The sequence below is a fragment of the Peromyscus eremicus genome, chromosome 13 (assembly GCF_949786415.1).
Source record: "Peromyscus eremicus chromosome 13, PerEre_H2_v1, whole genome shotgun sequence".
NCBI lineage: Eukaryota > Metazoa > Chordata > Mammalia > Rodentia > Cricetidae > Peromyscus > Peromyscus eremicus.
The window spans coordinates 61,005,088-61,019,860 of NC_081429.1; the positions used below are offsets into that span (position 1 = coordinate 61,005,088).

Genomic DNA, 14,773 nt, shown 5'->3' on the forward strand with positions numbered 1-14,773 from the left:
GCTCTTGGGCCAGTGGTGGCTCAGCAGGTAAGAGTGCTTGCCACAGAGGTCCGGGGAGCAGGGTGTGATTCCTGCAGCCCACAGTGGAAGGAGAGCATCAACTCCTGGAAGTTACACTCCAACTTCTCAACATGTACTGCTAGTGAACCCAGATGTGCTCTCTCTCTCTCGCTCTCGCTCTCTCTCTCTCTCTCTCTCTCTCTCTCTCTCTCTCTCTCTCCTCTCTCTCTCTCTCATACACACACACACAAATTCTATCCCTCTCTCACACATACTCTCAGACACACATTCTCTCTCACACACACTCACACACAAATAAGGTAATTATTTTTTAAAGAAGACCCTCTTGGCTCTCATGTGACACTAGTTAAGAATAAAAAAGTGAACGTGATGACTGCTCAATGTCCAGATGGTCAGCGATGAGTATCACCGGCCAGCCTCAGCCTCCTCCCCGCGCCCCGAGACTTTGGTGCTTATTAAGTATCAGCCCCAGTGAGGGTATCTTTCTTTTCCCTGCAGTGCTGGGATCAAGCCCGGGGCTTTGTCCTGTAATCGGTATTTCCTTACAATTATTTCCTGTCCTGACTCTATCTCAAGCACAGTCTCCTTTAAGGTCAGAGACTATAAGGTCACTTGGACAAGTCTGTATAGGCAGCAGAATCAAAAATGCCCAGACAAACCTGTTCAGTAATGTGATGTGGACTGGTTTCATCCAGATAAGCCACTGCCCTCTGGGGTGGCATATATCAAAGGCAGGGGTTCTGTGCTGCCGGAACAGCAGCATTCACTCTGCCTGGATTAAAGCCATGTCCGTCCTCCAGCCCAGGAGCAGTGAGCGTGGGGGAAGCTGGCTGCAGAACCCTCTGCTGGGCCAGGAGGCATGCATTTACAGACCTTCCTCATTCATGTCAGAGCGGGGCTGAGCTTCCCTGGGCACAGAGGAGACTAAAGTGAAGCACACAAGTGTAAGCCATAGCTGGCCACAGGAAGAAGAATTCCTGTTAGATTCAGAACATGCCCGGCTCCCATATGGCACACCTGGAGGTGAATGCCATGTGAAAGCATGACCCAGGTCAGCAGTTTGTGACGGTGACTCCATCCTGAAGGTGCCGTGTGGCCTTTGCCATCTACTCTGTGGTCCACAGTACTTCTCGGCAGCAAATGTCTGCTTCCTAGAGGCCACATGGTGGCCCTTCAGACTCCAGCTCAGACCAGAACTTAAAGCATTTTTTAATAAAAAGTTCAGGCCTCTATCCCTGGCTTCCACAGAGCTAGTCTTTCCACCAAGCTTCTCACTGCAAGTACACACTTCTCTGTCCATTGCACACGGTGCAGTAGTGACATGTTACACACCTGGTTTCCAGGACAGCCGTGAGACCTCACACCTGAGTCCACTTTTAAACGGTGTCTCTGGCTCTCAGTTCACCTTCTACATCTTTGAAAAATATCAGGGAAGGATTTCTAAATTCACAACAAAGAACGTTTGTTTTCCTCCCTGATGAAACTCCTGCTGTCCCTTCAACACCTCATGAAGGAATGTCTTTGTTGTGGTTGTTTGGCTGGCTTGGTTTTTAGAGACAGGATCTCACACTGTATTTGAGCTGGCTTCAAACTCACAGCAATCCTCTTGCCTCGACCTCTCAAGTACTATAGGATTACAGGTATGAGCCAGCATGCCCAAATTCACAAATGCTCTTTTTTCTTGAGTCTCTTATGCAAACTGTCCTTTTATATCTCCAATTAAAGGAAAAAAGTAGTATAATAGTATATATACAATATACATTTTTATATTCTTATAGAAATATTCATTTTTAGTAGGAACACAGATCTTTTTATGGAGTCTTAAAACCCTCGTATATCAACAGACAATGCTATTAAAGAATACAAGGAGAGAACAGTCCATTGAAGAGAGAAATCCTTATCATTGTGAAACTCCCTCTCTACTCATGTTTAGTACTTTATGATTCTCAAGTGACACAATGCTGAGACATGTACTTCATTGCAAAACCCTTCCAAGGGTTCTAATTATTACAGACGATAGCTCACTTTGTGACAGACAATAACCTACCATTATATACCCAGTTTTGTATATATACTTGTAAACACATTTTCTCTTACAATCACACATTATATCAGATTTGAGAAGAGCACCTTTAAAGTGTATATATTTTTGAATTATATAATTACATGGCTATAAGTGATACATGTCCTTTATGTATTTTTTTCATTGTGACGAGGGACTATGGTAATGAGCATGAGTTCTATACGGTCTGCTTAGATGAGTAACTGTGAATCTGAATCAAGACAGGACATTATCCTAGCTTAAGTGCACTTACATCCTTCAGGTTAGGAAATAATTACAGTAACATCTAAAACAGTTAATGAAATTATATAATGTCTGGCACAGTGATTTAGGAGCTGAGGCTGTCACAGTCCACTCAGCTCCAGTGATCTTGTCCTGATGATCATAATCACAATGCCAGTCACTAAATAGGTAAGCAGAGTTTTTAGAATCTGAAGGGGATCATGTATACTAACCCAGAAAGGAGCTTTGGACATAGATCCATTTTCAGTATTCTTAATCCACATGCTAAGAGCCTCCCAGGAAATCTTTAAAATTTATGTCGTGGCAGGAAACAGCACTGAAGCAACAGGAGGAAGCCAGACCGGCATGTCTGAGTAAAGATTTAGAGGGTTCATGGAAAAACAGTAACACGACTCTCAAGCTTTTGCTGTAAGCCACCAGATGCAATAAAATAACTGAAGAGAGAAAATATTAGAGCCATATTTTCTCATATGTACAGTTAATCTAAAAAAAATTCAGAAGAACCTGAGCCTTTGAAAGATACATCCTTTTATATTTTAAAACCCCCTTTGGAGGCTTGTGCCTAACAGCCTAGCAGAACAGTTTATTCTAGAGTTCCTCTTTCTTTGTTTAAACACAAGGGTGTGGGAAAAAAAAAAAAAACAACCCGGCTTTGTTTGGCTCAACACAGGACAGCACCCAGAGCAGCTGAAGAACCAGCACCCGCCATCCAGCTGTGGACCCTCCCTTCCGGGGCAGAGCCTGATGGGGAAGGTCAGGGCCAGGGCAGTCACTGCTGGGGCAGCATGGAATGTTCTCATGCCAGCCAGCCATCAGCTCACCTTGCAGGACCTCCATGGGGAGGACAGTCCAGGCATTTTCCAGGTAGGAAATGTAAATATAGCGAGCTGTATTGCAGGCCAGTCCAATGTACAAAACCCTGGAAAAGAAAAAAAAAAAAAACACACAACATGAAGGAAAGTAAGTTGAGGCCCCAGAATGAAACACAGATCATGAATATTATTTATGTTTCCACTCTCCAAACCATTCATGATTAAACAGATATTTTCCAAACTTAGGAACAGGAAAGCTCATAAACAAACTTAACCACCAGTGTAGGAAGGAGTCCGCCCCTACCGTACCTGCCCACTGCCTTCCCCAAATGCTTAGTGTAAAAGCCAACATCGCCCTTCCTGAAACTTCATTAGTGGCAGAACTGGTGCTTTTTCAGATAGTCTGGGCACATGGCCAGCTATAATGACGCTGCTGGCTTCCTCCTAGGTGGCTGTAGCCTAAATATGCCTGGGGCTGTAGCTCCCCACAATGATGGGTGGGGGTGGGGGGTTAAGGTGGATGGGGGGGGAGTATAAAAATGGGAACCTCAGCCTTGATTATATACGCAGGTCACCAGAGAGTTTCATGAGATTCACATCATTGAAAGCCAACCACAAATGATGAACAACAAACCAAATGTTTTCTCAGCAGTTCTATTGATTCACGTTCATTATTTTACAAATTACACGTGATATCACATTCTTACAAAACAGATAAATATACGGCACCCTCTAATATCGCAACCACCAAAAATGTAAGGACAAACAAAACAAACACAGACCAAAGCGGTGCAGCAAGCCTGGTCCCAATGGTGGCTGCTTCTCAGCACACGCTGCGACAAGGAGCATCTCCCTTCCCCCTTCTCCCATTTCCTACTGGTTTTCTTAACTTCAAGTCTTTTATTTCCTTTCCTTTATCTGTGTGTGTATGGGAGGGAGGGAGGGAAGGGGGAGGGAGGGAGGGAGGGAGGGGGAGGGAGGGAGGGAGGGGGGAGGGAGAGTGGGTGCACCCTTAGAAGGCAGAAGAAGGTCCTAGACCTGGAGCTACAAGCTGTTGTAAGCTGTCCAATATGATGCTGGGAACCAAACTCGGGTCCTCTAGAAACACAGGAAGTGCTCTTAACCACTGAGCATCTCTCCAGGCCCACTTTTCATGTTTTCTAAAATCTAAGTGGGTGAAAACCAGAAAGTGAAAGAAATCCCACCCGACAACCAGAGCGGCGGTGCTCATCCCGCTCAGCTGTGTTTTTACATTTTTCTACACACTGCTCTCTTTTTTCCAACTTTTCTCTTGGGTCCCTGGCTGGAAGTGATCCTAAATATGGAACAAAAGGATGGAGAAAAGACAAAGAAAAGGTGAAGGGGTAGGAAGGATGGAGACACACCATTGGAAGGAACTTGGAAGGTCCTCCAGGAAGCCCTCTTGATATAGAGGCCTGAGTCATCGGTTCTATGGAGAGTATATTCTTCATACTTACGTGGCTTGGGGAATAAAAGCATGTATTTCAAATTTGTTCGATAAAAATTATTTTTCCTGAACTTGCTACTAATCTATCGGCTTCTCTCTCTTACAAAATGACACAAAAGTTAAGATGCAAACCCCACTACCAAAACGCAAAACACATTACACAGGCCTTTTGACTTCATTGAAAGCAGCCTCATGCATGGCCTCCAATTGGCCTAACTTAGGGATCAGCAATAGGGGCCATGAAGTAGATATCTGAGGCTCTCTGAGCCAGTCGGCTGCCATTCATCCCCACTGTGGTGGTGTGGTGGCAGCCACAAATGACACACAATATTTCAGTGAGATGCACTATAGTTTGAATTTCACATAATGTTATTCTTCTTGCACATTCTTCCAACCATTTTCAAAACATAGAAAACTATCCTTAGTTCATGGGATATTAAAAAAAATGGGACATAGGCCAGTTTGGCCCTTAACCACAACCTTGACTGCAGGCCTAGCTGAGTAATTGCAACCTTAGCTATATCAAATTTACTCTGATAACTTCAAAACACAGATGTCAAGATCCATCTCAATAACGAGCGCTCTAGCTAAAAGCCAGGTGTGGTGCTTTGGAAACCTCCACAGCTGTTCTGACGCTGAGTCAGGGTGGGGAACCGCAGGCAAGCTCATCACAAGCTGTCTCCAGTAACAGCTCCCGTAAATCTATCACAAACAAACGGATAATCCGCTTTTCTAACATCCATACTGCCTATCTTCAACCACGTTTGTGAGCCATGAAACTTTCGTTTGATCCAGGACACAGTCCAAAACTCTTGCCTATGCCAAGCAGCCCAGATTAAAGGGTACGTTACGCTGTGGCCTCCGGGTTCTCCACGTGTGGGACTCAGTCACTAGAGCAGCTGCTGTGGAGCTCCTGGGTCCCACAAGCTGGGTTGCTATGGATTTAAGTTAGCCTTTTCTTCATCCCCATGGTTCTAAGTCTTGACAGATAGTCTGTTAGATAAAAAAAGGAGCCCCATAAAAAGAAGAAAACCGAGAATAGCCAGAACAAGCTACTCTGTCTCTCTAAAGCAGGATTTTCATGTGTCAAATAGTGATGATAACATTATATTCCACAGGTTTGTAAAGAAGTCACAACACAGAAGCACTTGATGAATGGTGGCATTGACATTTGTTTTAAGTGTCCAAAATTTTTTTTATTCTCTGACAAAAAACCCCACTATCCCAGGATTCCCAAGGGGGCCTGTTCGGTTTTAGGTCTCAAATGTCCCCCACAGTCTACCTGTGGCAGTTCTGCTCCCCATATGGTGGTGCTGTTGGGAAACAGTGGGAACTTTAAGAGGTCAGTGTAGGTCACAGCCAGTGGAGCTGCCTTGGGAGGTTGTGGGGCTTGGCTGGTGGAGGTCCTTGAAGGTTGCACCTGACCCTGCTTCCAGTCCCCTTCTCTGATTCTCAATTCACCAAGATATAAAGAAGCCACAGCACAAAGCTCCAGCCACATTGATAAAGCACTCCAGCCACCACCCTTCCCGTCATGATGGACTATATGCATAAAACTGTGAGAACCAAACCCCTCCTTCCCTTTAGATGCTACTGTGTCGTATTTTGTCATAGCAGTGAGGAAAACAGCTAATGCACTGGAAGATGTTAGCGCTCCCCCCCCCCTTCCTGCTTCTCTGCTTCTCAGCCACCATGAGGTTTCAAGCTTTCCTCCACCTTGCATTCTCCACTACGATGTCCTCCCTTGTCACAAGCCCAAAGCAAAAAGGTCAAGTGAACATGGAGTGAGATCAAAGCCCAAACACATCTTACCTCCTTTCAAATTTTGCCTCTAGTATTTTGTTACAGTGACAGAAAGCTAATACCAAACTTTGTTGTGGGATATTTGGTCACACTGTGAACCCTGAGATTGCATTATTTAAATAAAATCCACCATAGGTCAACAGGCGGAGGAAGCCACCAGTTGCCTGGAAGTAACCATAGAGACTGAGGGGAAGTCGGGAGGTCGGAAAGAGGGGCACAGGAAGTAGAATGGAGGGACATCCGGTTGGAAGAGTTTTGTTTCAGATGGCATAGGAGAAAACCCTCTTTCTGAGAAGGTGGCAGAGGAAGGTCAGCTGGCTGCTTTCCCGGCCTCTCTGAGCTAGCAGGTTTTCACCCCAGCATCTGGCTCCTGAGTCTTTATTGGTAAAATAAAAAGGTAGAGACTTAGTTAAAACAACATTTGCCTCCCTGTGTGGAGGCTGCTGAGGTGGAGGTGGGAGGCGAAGTCTTCCCTGGGCTGCAGCTTCAGCAGGGAGGCTGTGGCAGCTGCCGGGGCTCAGTCAGCAGCTGAGGCAGTGACAGGATCAGGGGCAGCCGCTGTGCCACAGATATAAACAACAGAGCCTGAGCACTTTTTCCCTCACCAACCATTTTGTGGAACAATAGTTTTAAGAAATTCACAAAGGTTGAATTAGGAGCAGAAAGAAACGTGGTTTTGGGTCTATGAAAAGGCATGAGCATAGACATGCTGGCCTGGCACTGAAAAGTATTCCAGCAACCTAAGGATCCCGTCAATGTCTGAATGGGATATCTACACTATGATATGTTCCCTTTTATACACTGGATTGTGCCCAAAATTGAAGGCCTAAGTGCTAAGCCACAGTACCCCCCCCCCCCAGTGAGAATGTATTTGGTGACATAAATGAGATCACATGGCTGGGTCCTACCCCAATGTGACTGGTCTGGCATCTCAGAAGAGGAGAAGATGAAGGGATAGACAGTGGAGGAGGACGAGCCAAGGAGAGGCCCCCAGAAAAGCTGACCCTGTTGACACTTTCGTCTTGGACTGATAACTGCGAGAACTGTGAAGAAGTAATTGTATTCGAAGCTGCCCTGTCTGAAGTATTTCGTCAGGGCATCTCTCACCGGTACATTTACTCAGATGAGATTACAGGTTGGTTGATGAAGAGGAGGTTATTGGACGTCCCTCTCCAGACAGGCCAGTTCTTAACACTGAACATAGAGCTGTGTTCAGCGCCTTAGACTCCCTGGTACCAGTGTCCTAAAACACTCCTCAGGGAGCTTATGTGGAAACCTATGACCATTGGTGTGATGATCACAGAAGCTTTCCTCACTTTCCTATTTCATAGCAGGAGTCAGTAAGAAAAGCAGACAAGAACTAGGCCATTTTGGAGCAGCTGTTTGATGTAAGTGAAGTTATCCACTAAGAGGTATAAACATAATGAGGAGCCAAATAACTTGTCAGATTATCTAGCCTGATTGGAGCAAAATATGAAAGTCCAAGAAAAGTGTTATGAGACTCTCGTGAGATGTCACTGTGTACCCTGTACACTGTGCTGGGTTCAAGAAGAATAAAAGGGAACAGAAAATTCTCTTTGCCTTCAAACACCTGACAACCCAGTGGGAAGAAAGCAGTGTAAATAAAATACATCAAGGACATATGCACAAGGAGCCATGGGATCCAGCTACCCACACAGGGTCGGACATACCTGTGTCAGAAGGACAAAGTGGGGAAAAGCATTATAGACAGCAGGAGCAGACTGAACAGAAATTAACTAGGAAGCTGAAAGACTCACAGAGACCATGTTGGAAGGATACCAAAAAGGGGTGGGAGGTAAATAATAAGGGCAGAGGGGGGAAAGTACCATTTTCTACTCCAGACCTATTCTAGAAATTACTCCAGAGAGAGCAGGGGTGTGGACAGGAAGTCTAAGTGGGCTTGTCCTGAGATACTCATCTGATTGGCTGCACAACAAATCTGCATCTCAAGGTCCTGTATTTACAGAAGTAACGAAAGGTACTGGACTTCTCTAGCCTCATAGGATGTGATCTGGGTTTCTGTTTCAGCTTAAAATGATGGAGAGGTGGCTCAGGGGGTAAGAGCACTGGCTGCTCTCCTGGAAGACTCAACTTCAACTCCTAGCACCCATGTCAGGCAACACAAACTGCTTGAAACTCCAGCTCTGGCCAAACTGACACCCCTTTCTGGATGCCATAAACACGCACAGACCCATGGCAGATACACACATGTACACCTAAACATCTAAACAAAATAATAAAAATAAAGTTAAAAAAATAACAGGGTCCCAACTGAGATACTATTGGACATTACTCCTATATTTTAATCTGTTGAGAGTCTATATGTGGAGAGTAAATAAACCATATAGTTGCTAAACAGTTGAAAAGTTCACAATCATTTTCTGTCTGTGGAAAAATATGATGGTTTGTGAAGACAGACTTAAAAAAACTGCTTGTTTGCTTCAAGAGTGACATCAGAAAGCATATGGAATGTAGTGGGGACATTCCCATCAAAACAATGTTCTATTGGAAAATGTTTCCCACATAGCCTACCTGGCACAACACTACATCCTCCAGCCCATATGCATGTCAAAGGGACAACTGGTCTACCATCTCACCTGTCCCTGTGTCCTGATGTTTCTCCTTCTGATCTCAGTCAGCTCAGTGTGTGTGTGTGTGTGTGTGTGTGTGTGTGTGTGTGTGTGTGTGTGTGCATTCACTCGACTTTTACCTACTTGGAAATATAACAACAAAGCAGAAGTGATGGATCCCATTAAGGACAGCCCTATTTAGTTTTGAATGTTCTTAATTTTCTTCCTGGAGATAAAATATACAGATAAAAGGACAGTAAAGAGATGTAAATATGGCCAGGAACTGGCACTACAGTGGCCTTGCTGCTGGTGGCTGTTACTGTCCTCTTAGTTTCTTCGTCGTCTAAGAGGAGGATCTGAGAGTAGCACAGAATGGCTTTAGTCCAGCAGAGACCTCAGACCTCCTGTCACCTTTAGTGGTAGCTGCACAACACACACACAACTAAAATGACTATTGTCTCCACTTCACCTTCCCTTCAGACTCAGTGTGGTTCTTATACCCCGTCTTCCAAGGACGGGTCAATAGCCCAGGATACCTGCCTGGTGGCCTCCAGGCATTCTGGCTTATCCCTTCAGCTGTGGTATGAGAATGCCTTGGGCTCTTAGAGATCTGTGGCTTAAGTGTTAACAATCCTGTCTTCTTGTGAGATGGGTGTGTGTTGAGCAAATGTTCTGGCTTTCATTGCACAGTGCTCCAGGATGTCCCCAAAGCCACTTCTTACCTCTATGCCTTGAACTGTTTATATGTTTACAGAAATTACAATGTTTATCTTCAAGCTTAGTTATGAACATTGTCAAAAATGCTGCCAAATATGGACATCTTTTGTACCCTTCCTATTTCTATGAAGTTAATTTATTTCTTCACAAACTCTTCACTGATTCCTGTACCATAACCAGCTATCTGAAAATATGCACACACACTTATAAACACAATACACACATAATGAATATTTCTATCACATTTGCCATTGTACTCCTAGTATGTAGCACAAATGTGTTTATTAAATATTTATTAATTGATGTTTGATTTAAAGTATTCATAATTCCCACCGGTTTATAAATATGTATTGAGTACCCATTAGATCAGGCAGTAAGGTTAAAACTGAGTGATCATATCAGAGGCCTCACCTTCCCTGGAGAGTATGGTCAGCCTATAATGTATGGTTACCACTAAGATAAGTGTTGTGCAGAATCACATGGTGCTGTGATCGTGTGCAAAAGGCAATGGCCCTTTCAGAACGTTCTTGGAGAACGCCTGTCTTCCTCAAGAGTCCATCAAAGCAGACTAGCCATAGAGGATGGGATGGGACAGTGCTGGTGTCCCGGACTCTGCAGCTAGGCTGAAGCTGTGTCTGTGAGAAGGACTGTTAGCACTTTGTACAGCTTAATCCAGATGTGTTTACTCATTTACTTTATCTGGGGGACTGGTGTTTATTTTTCCACTGGTTGATATGAAATGAAAGGCTTCTACCAACAGTACTAATTAACGCACTTTGCTAGTGCAGAGCACAATGGGGCACGTGGATATATTCATGGTACAGGCATATTTGAAGAGGTCTTTTCTATGAGGCCACCTTTAATAAGTCAAATAAGTCTGTAAAGAATAAGTGTAGAGCTAGAAGAATGACTCAATGGGAAGAGGTGCCCGCCACCAAGCCTGACAACCTATGTTCAATCCCAGAACCTACATGGTGGGAGGAGAGAACTGACTCTATTAAATTGTCCTCTGGCCTCTACAGATGTGCTGAGGCACCCCCTCCCCACTCACCACACATACACATGGAACAGAGAACAAGAAAGAGTATAGGCTAGCAGTAAGCAAAATGCAAAGCTTTCAGCAAGAACATCCACACCATGACAATTCTGCCTCACGCCATACGTATGACTTTGGGTCTCAAATTCCACTGAAGTCAGCTAGCTCTGGAGAAAGTCAATAGGTTCCAGCACGGCTACCATAAGTCACACACCCACATCCCCATCACTGGCTAGACTGACAGATAAAGTTGTCTGAATGGCTCTCTGCATAGTTCTTATGCACCAGCAAAAACTACTTACATCTGAGCACCACGGAAAATAAAGAATAAGGGCAGTCAGGGAGGGGGTCTGGTGTGATCTTCCAAAGTCAAAGCATAAAGTTAGACCCAGCGTGAACTAAGAGAAGCACAGTGTCTACTACGGTAGCTCATTTCACAGATGAGCAAAGAGAGGGCTGAGGGGAGCCCTACCACAAACTCACAACTGGACTTAACAGCCAGGGGCTATTTTCCTACTGCAAGGTGGGACATTGGACTAGCATGTTAATGTATTTTCATAGGACACAGCTGTGCATTTAGATTAAGGAAGCTGGGTGTGTATTTGTCTTGGCTTTGGAAAATGGTTGACATTTTAAACTTTCACAAATCATTGGGAAGACCAGGTAGGAGGGAAGCAGAAAAGCAAATGCCACCCGGCGGCGGCGGTCCAATATTCTGGATCACAAATGCAAGCTTACCCAGAAGCAAATGGTATTATGAGAGGAAATGAGCCCAGAGTCCACCTCCACTGAGAAAGCTGCAGACACCACAGGCATCCAACTGAGGCACAGTGGGGGGTGGGTAGGTGAGGAAGGGTTCCCTGCCACCTAAGGGCCAAGTGGAGGTTGCCTCCAGCTGACTGGCTTTGAGGGACGGTGCTCAGAAGTTCACTGTTCAGCTGTGTAAGGAACAGAAATCAGGGAGAGGCTCCACACAGTGCAGCCAGCATAGTGGAGAAGATGGGAGGTAGGGACAGGCCACAGAGAGCCAGGCAGAGCACTGCCCTTAGGTCTAAGCCCCACCTCGTTAATCCTTTAGGGAAGCCTCTCCTCCCTCCCTCTCTCTCTCTCTCTCTCTCTCTCTCTCTCTCTCTCTCTCTCTCTGTCTCTCTCTCTGTCTCTCTCTCTCTGTCTCTCTCTGTGTCTCTCTCTCTTTCTCTCTCTGTCTCTCTCTGTCTCTGTCTCTGTCTCTCTCTCACACACACACACACATACACCTCTCCACCCTAAAATCTCATTTCACAAATATGTGTTATAATGTTCTACCTACATTTGAAACAGATTTCTAACAAAAGCTCACACAACAACTCAAGAATAATACAATTAATAGTAATAACTTAGAAAATAGTCATAGTAGTTATCAGTGATTTGAGTAATCACAATGAAATCATGATGCCATCCATTATGGTTACACTGACAATAATGTCTGGTGTGTATAAATGACCAGAGGACCCAGACTGAGGTCTCACTTTCCTCCCAAAAGAAGGAGATTTGGGACAAATCTGGTTTTTAGGCTTGCACAGTAGGTTTTCCAAACCAATGTACCTGTCACCAAGAATGCACACACATACAGAATAAAGACCTGTCACTGCTAGACTCATTCCATAGCTACCTCATCATGCTGAGCCATGAGTTCCTTTACTGTGGCCCTTAACTGTGAGAGCATTTGGAAATCCAGCTCTCTACACCCAGTCCAGGCTCTCCTTCCTGACTCTGTTTAGAGGCAAAGTTTGCTCAGGCTGCCAGAGGAAGGTAGCTGGGCGGCTTGAGGAGCAGACATTCATCTCTCAGTTCTGGGGCCTGAAGACCCATGGCTGTGTTTGGAGACTGCTGTCTTACTAGAGGGCAGGTGGTGGGTATCCATAGTCTCCTTACATTCCAGGGAATATGACAGAGAAAGAAGGGGGCAAGAGGAAGAGATAGGGAGGGGAAGGGAAGGGAGGAAATGTAAGAGGATGAGGAGGGGAGGGAGGTAGAGAGAGAGTGGAGGGAGCAAGGGAGGGAGGGAGGGGACCAACAAATGTGAAAGATGAGCACAAGCTCCCTCCTACCACATCTGATAAGCACTAATCCCATATGCTCATGACCTCATCTGAGCCTCACAGCCTGGCTGCGGCTTCCTCTCCAGACACCACCCCACTGACAGATCGCGTGTCAACAGGTAAGTTCAGGGGAGGACACAATCTAGCCCACAGCAGCACAACTCTCTATTGGGAAGGTGCCTGAGAATTGAAGTTGTTCCAGACATTGTTCAGTCCAAGAAGAAAAGAAGGTGACTAAGAGGTAAGGATGGGTTACATAAAGGAACAACACTCCTGCCATGTTAACTTATAAATTGAAAGCTGAGAACGGGACTGTGAAGTCTGACGGTTTTCAGGCAGGTACAACTGACAGTCCACCAGCCACACACACCCAGGGTCACTAGACTGCCCCAACACGAAGCCATAAAACCACAGACTGACTGAGAGTGTTATGAGGTTTCTTCACAACATTTTTTTTTTATAATTTAATTGTGAAGTTCCTTAACATAGATGAAAAGGTGATAGATATCACAATGTCAAAGGCTGAACACACACACATATTGTACATCTATCCATTGCTTACAAACTGTGCCACCATGGGCATTTAACCATCACAAATCTTACAATGGACATAGCAACACCTAACTCAAGGGCCTATTAGGATTAAGTAAGAGCCTGCTGGTAAGGCATTTAGCACATGTTTCTACAGGCACTTTGTACGTAAGAATCACTCAAATGGTAGTATAGGCACCACGATTCTTACAGTCTTACCCTATAGTTATATTTTATTGTGATGAGAGATTCTTACTACATGTTTATATTTTACTTATGGTCTGGATTATAGGGCAATTCAGAAATCTTGATGCTGTTAGAAACAAAACAAAAACTTTCAACTGAATTAAGAGCACATGAAGTATCAACTTGTAGTTCACTAAAAAAAAAAAAAAAAGAATTCGTAATTTCTCTGAAATCCAAAGAATCTAGTAAAATGGACCTTTCTAGAAGTAGGGCAACATAAATACTTACAACTACTGAGTAACTGTTTTCTAAAAAACAAGAACGGGGCTAGAGAGATGGCCCAGTAGAGAAGTACCTGTCACACAGCATGAGTTTAGATCCCTAGCACCCATGAAAAGCCAAGAATGGTCTTGTACATCTGTAACCCTAGCGTACAGGCCTGGGCAGAGACAGAAGAAGCCTTGACGCTCACTGGCCAGCCATTCAACCAATCAGCAAACACTGGGTTCAGTGAGAGACTTAAAGGATAAGATGGAGAGTGACAGTCTAAGGCCCCAGATGTCAACCTCTGGCCTCCAAATGCACACACACACACACACACACACACACACACACATACACACACACACACACAGACATAAACACCAACATGTACACATACACACTGTCCCTGCATAAATATTTTTTAGAAGAAAGAACGGTCAGTTGATGTCATCCCCTGCTCAAAGTCAGCTCCCCTCAGGAGAGCATTGTCACTGTTACTGAGACACTCCGGCCTTGCAGGACTCTTGCCCACTTTGCTGACTTCCTGTTCTTTACCACGCCTAAGCCATTCACACTCCTGGATTTTCTTCTGTCCCCCAAATCTTCATGTGCAGAACTCTGTTCAGTGGTCATTTCTTTGGAGAAAGCACCCCCCCTCCTCCCAATACACACGCACTCTAAAAACATTGCCTTGCCTTCGCTGATTTGGGATGTTTCATGCTGCTTTATTTTGCTTTATGTCACACATCATCAGACTAAATACTCTTTATTGCCCACCCCAATAGAACATTAGTCCCAGGAAGCCTGTTTGTCTACTGTACACTGCACATATGCCCACATCTAAGAAAGTGCTTGCCGAGACTGTGTGTTTAAAAAATATTTGCTCAAGAAGTGAATTTATAACAGTAATGACACCATTTCACGGTCCTAGCTGAGACTTAGCAAATGCTGTGCATTA

The 14,773-nt window shown here is 44.7% G+C and overlaps 1 protein-coding gene across 1 annotated transcript in view; it reads right to left on the minus strand.

The window, feature by feature from the left end:
* Mfsd6 (major facilitator superfamily domain containing 6) overlaps positions 1-14,773 on the minus strand; it is a 52,990-nt gene that overhangs the window by 23,209 nt on the left and 15,008 nt on the right. The window contains exon 2 of the mRNA XM_059278442.1: positions 3,148-3,245. Coding sequence (XP_059134425.1) covers positions 3,148-3,245 — 98 coding nt within the window. The remainder of the gene's footprint in view (positions 1-3,147; positions 3,246-14,773) is intronic.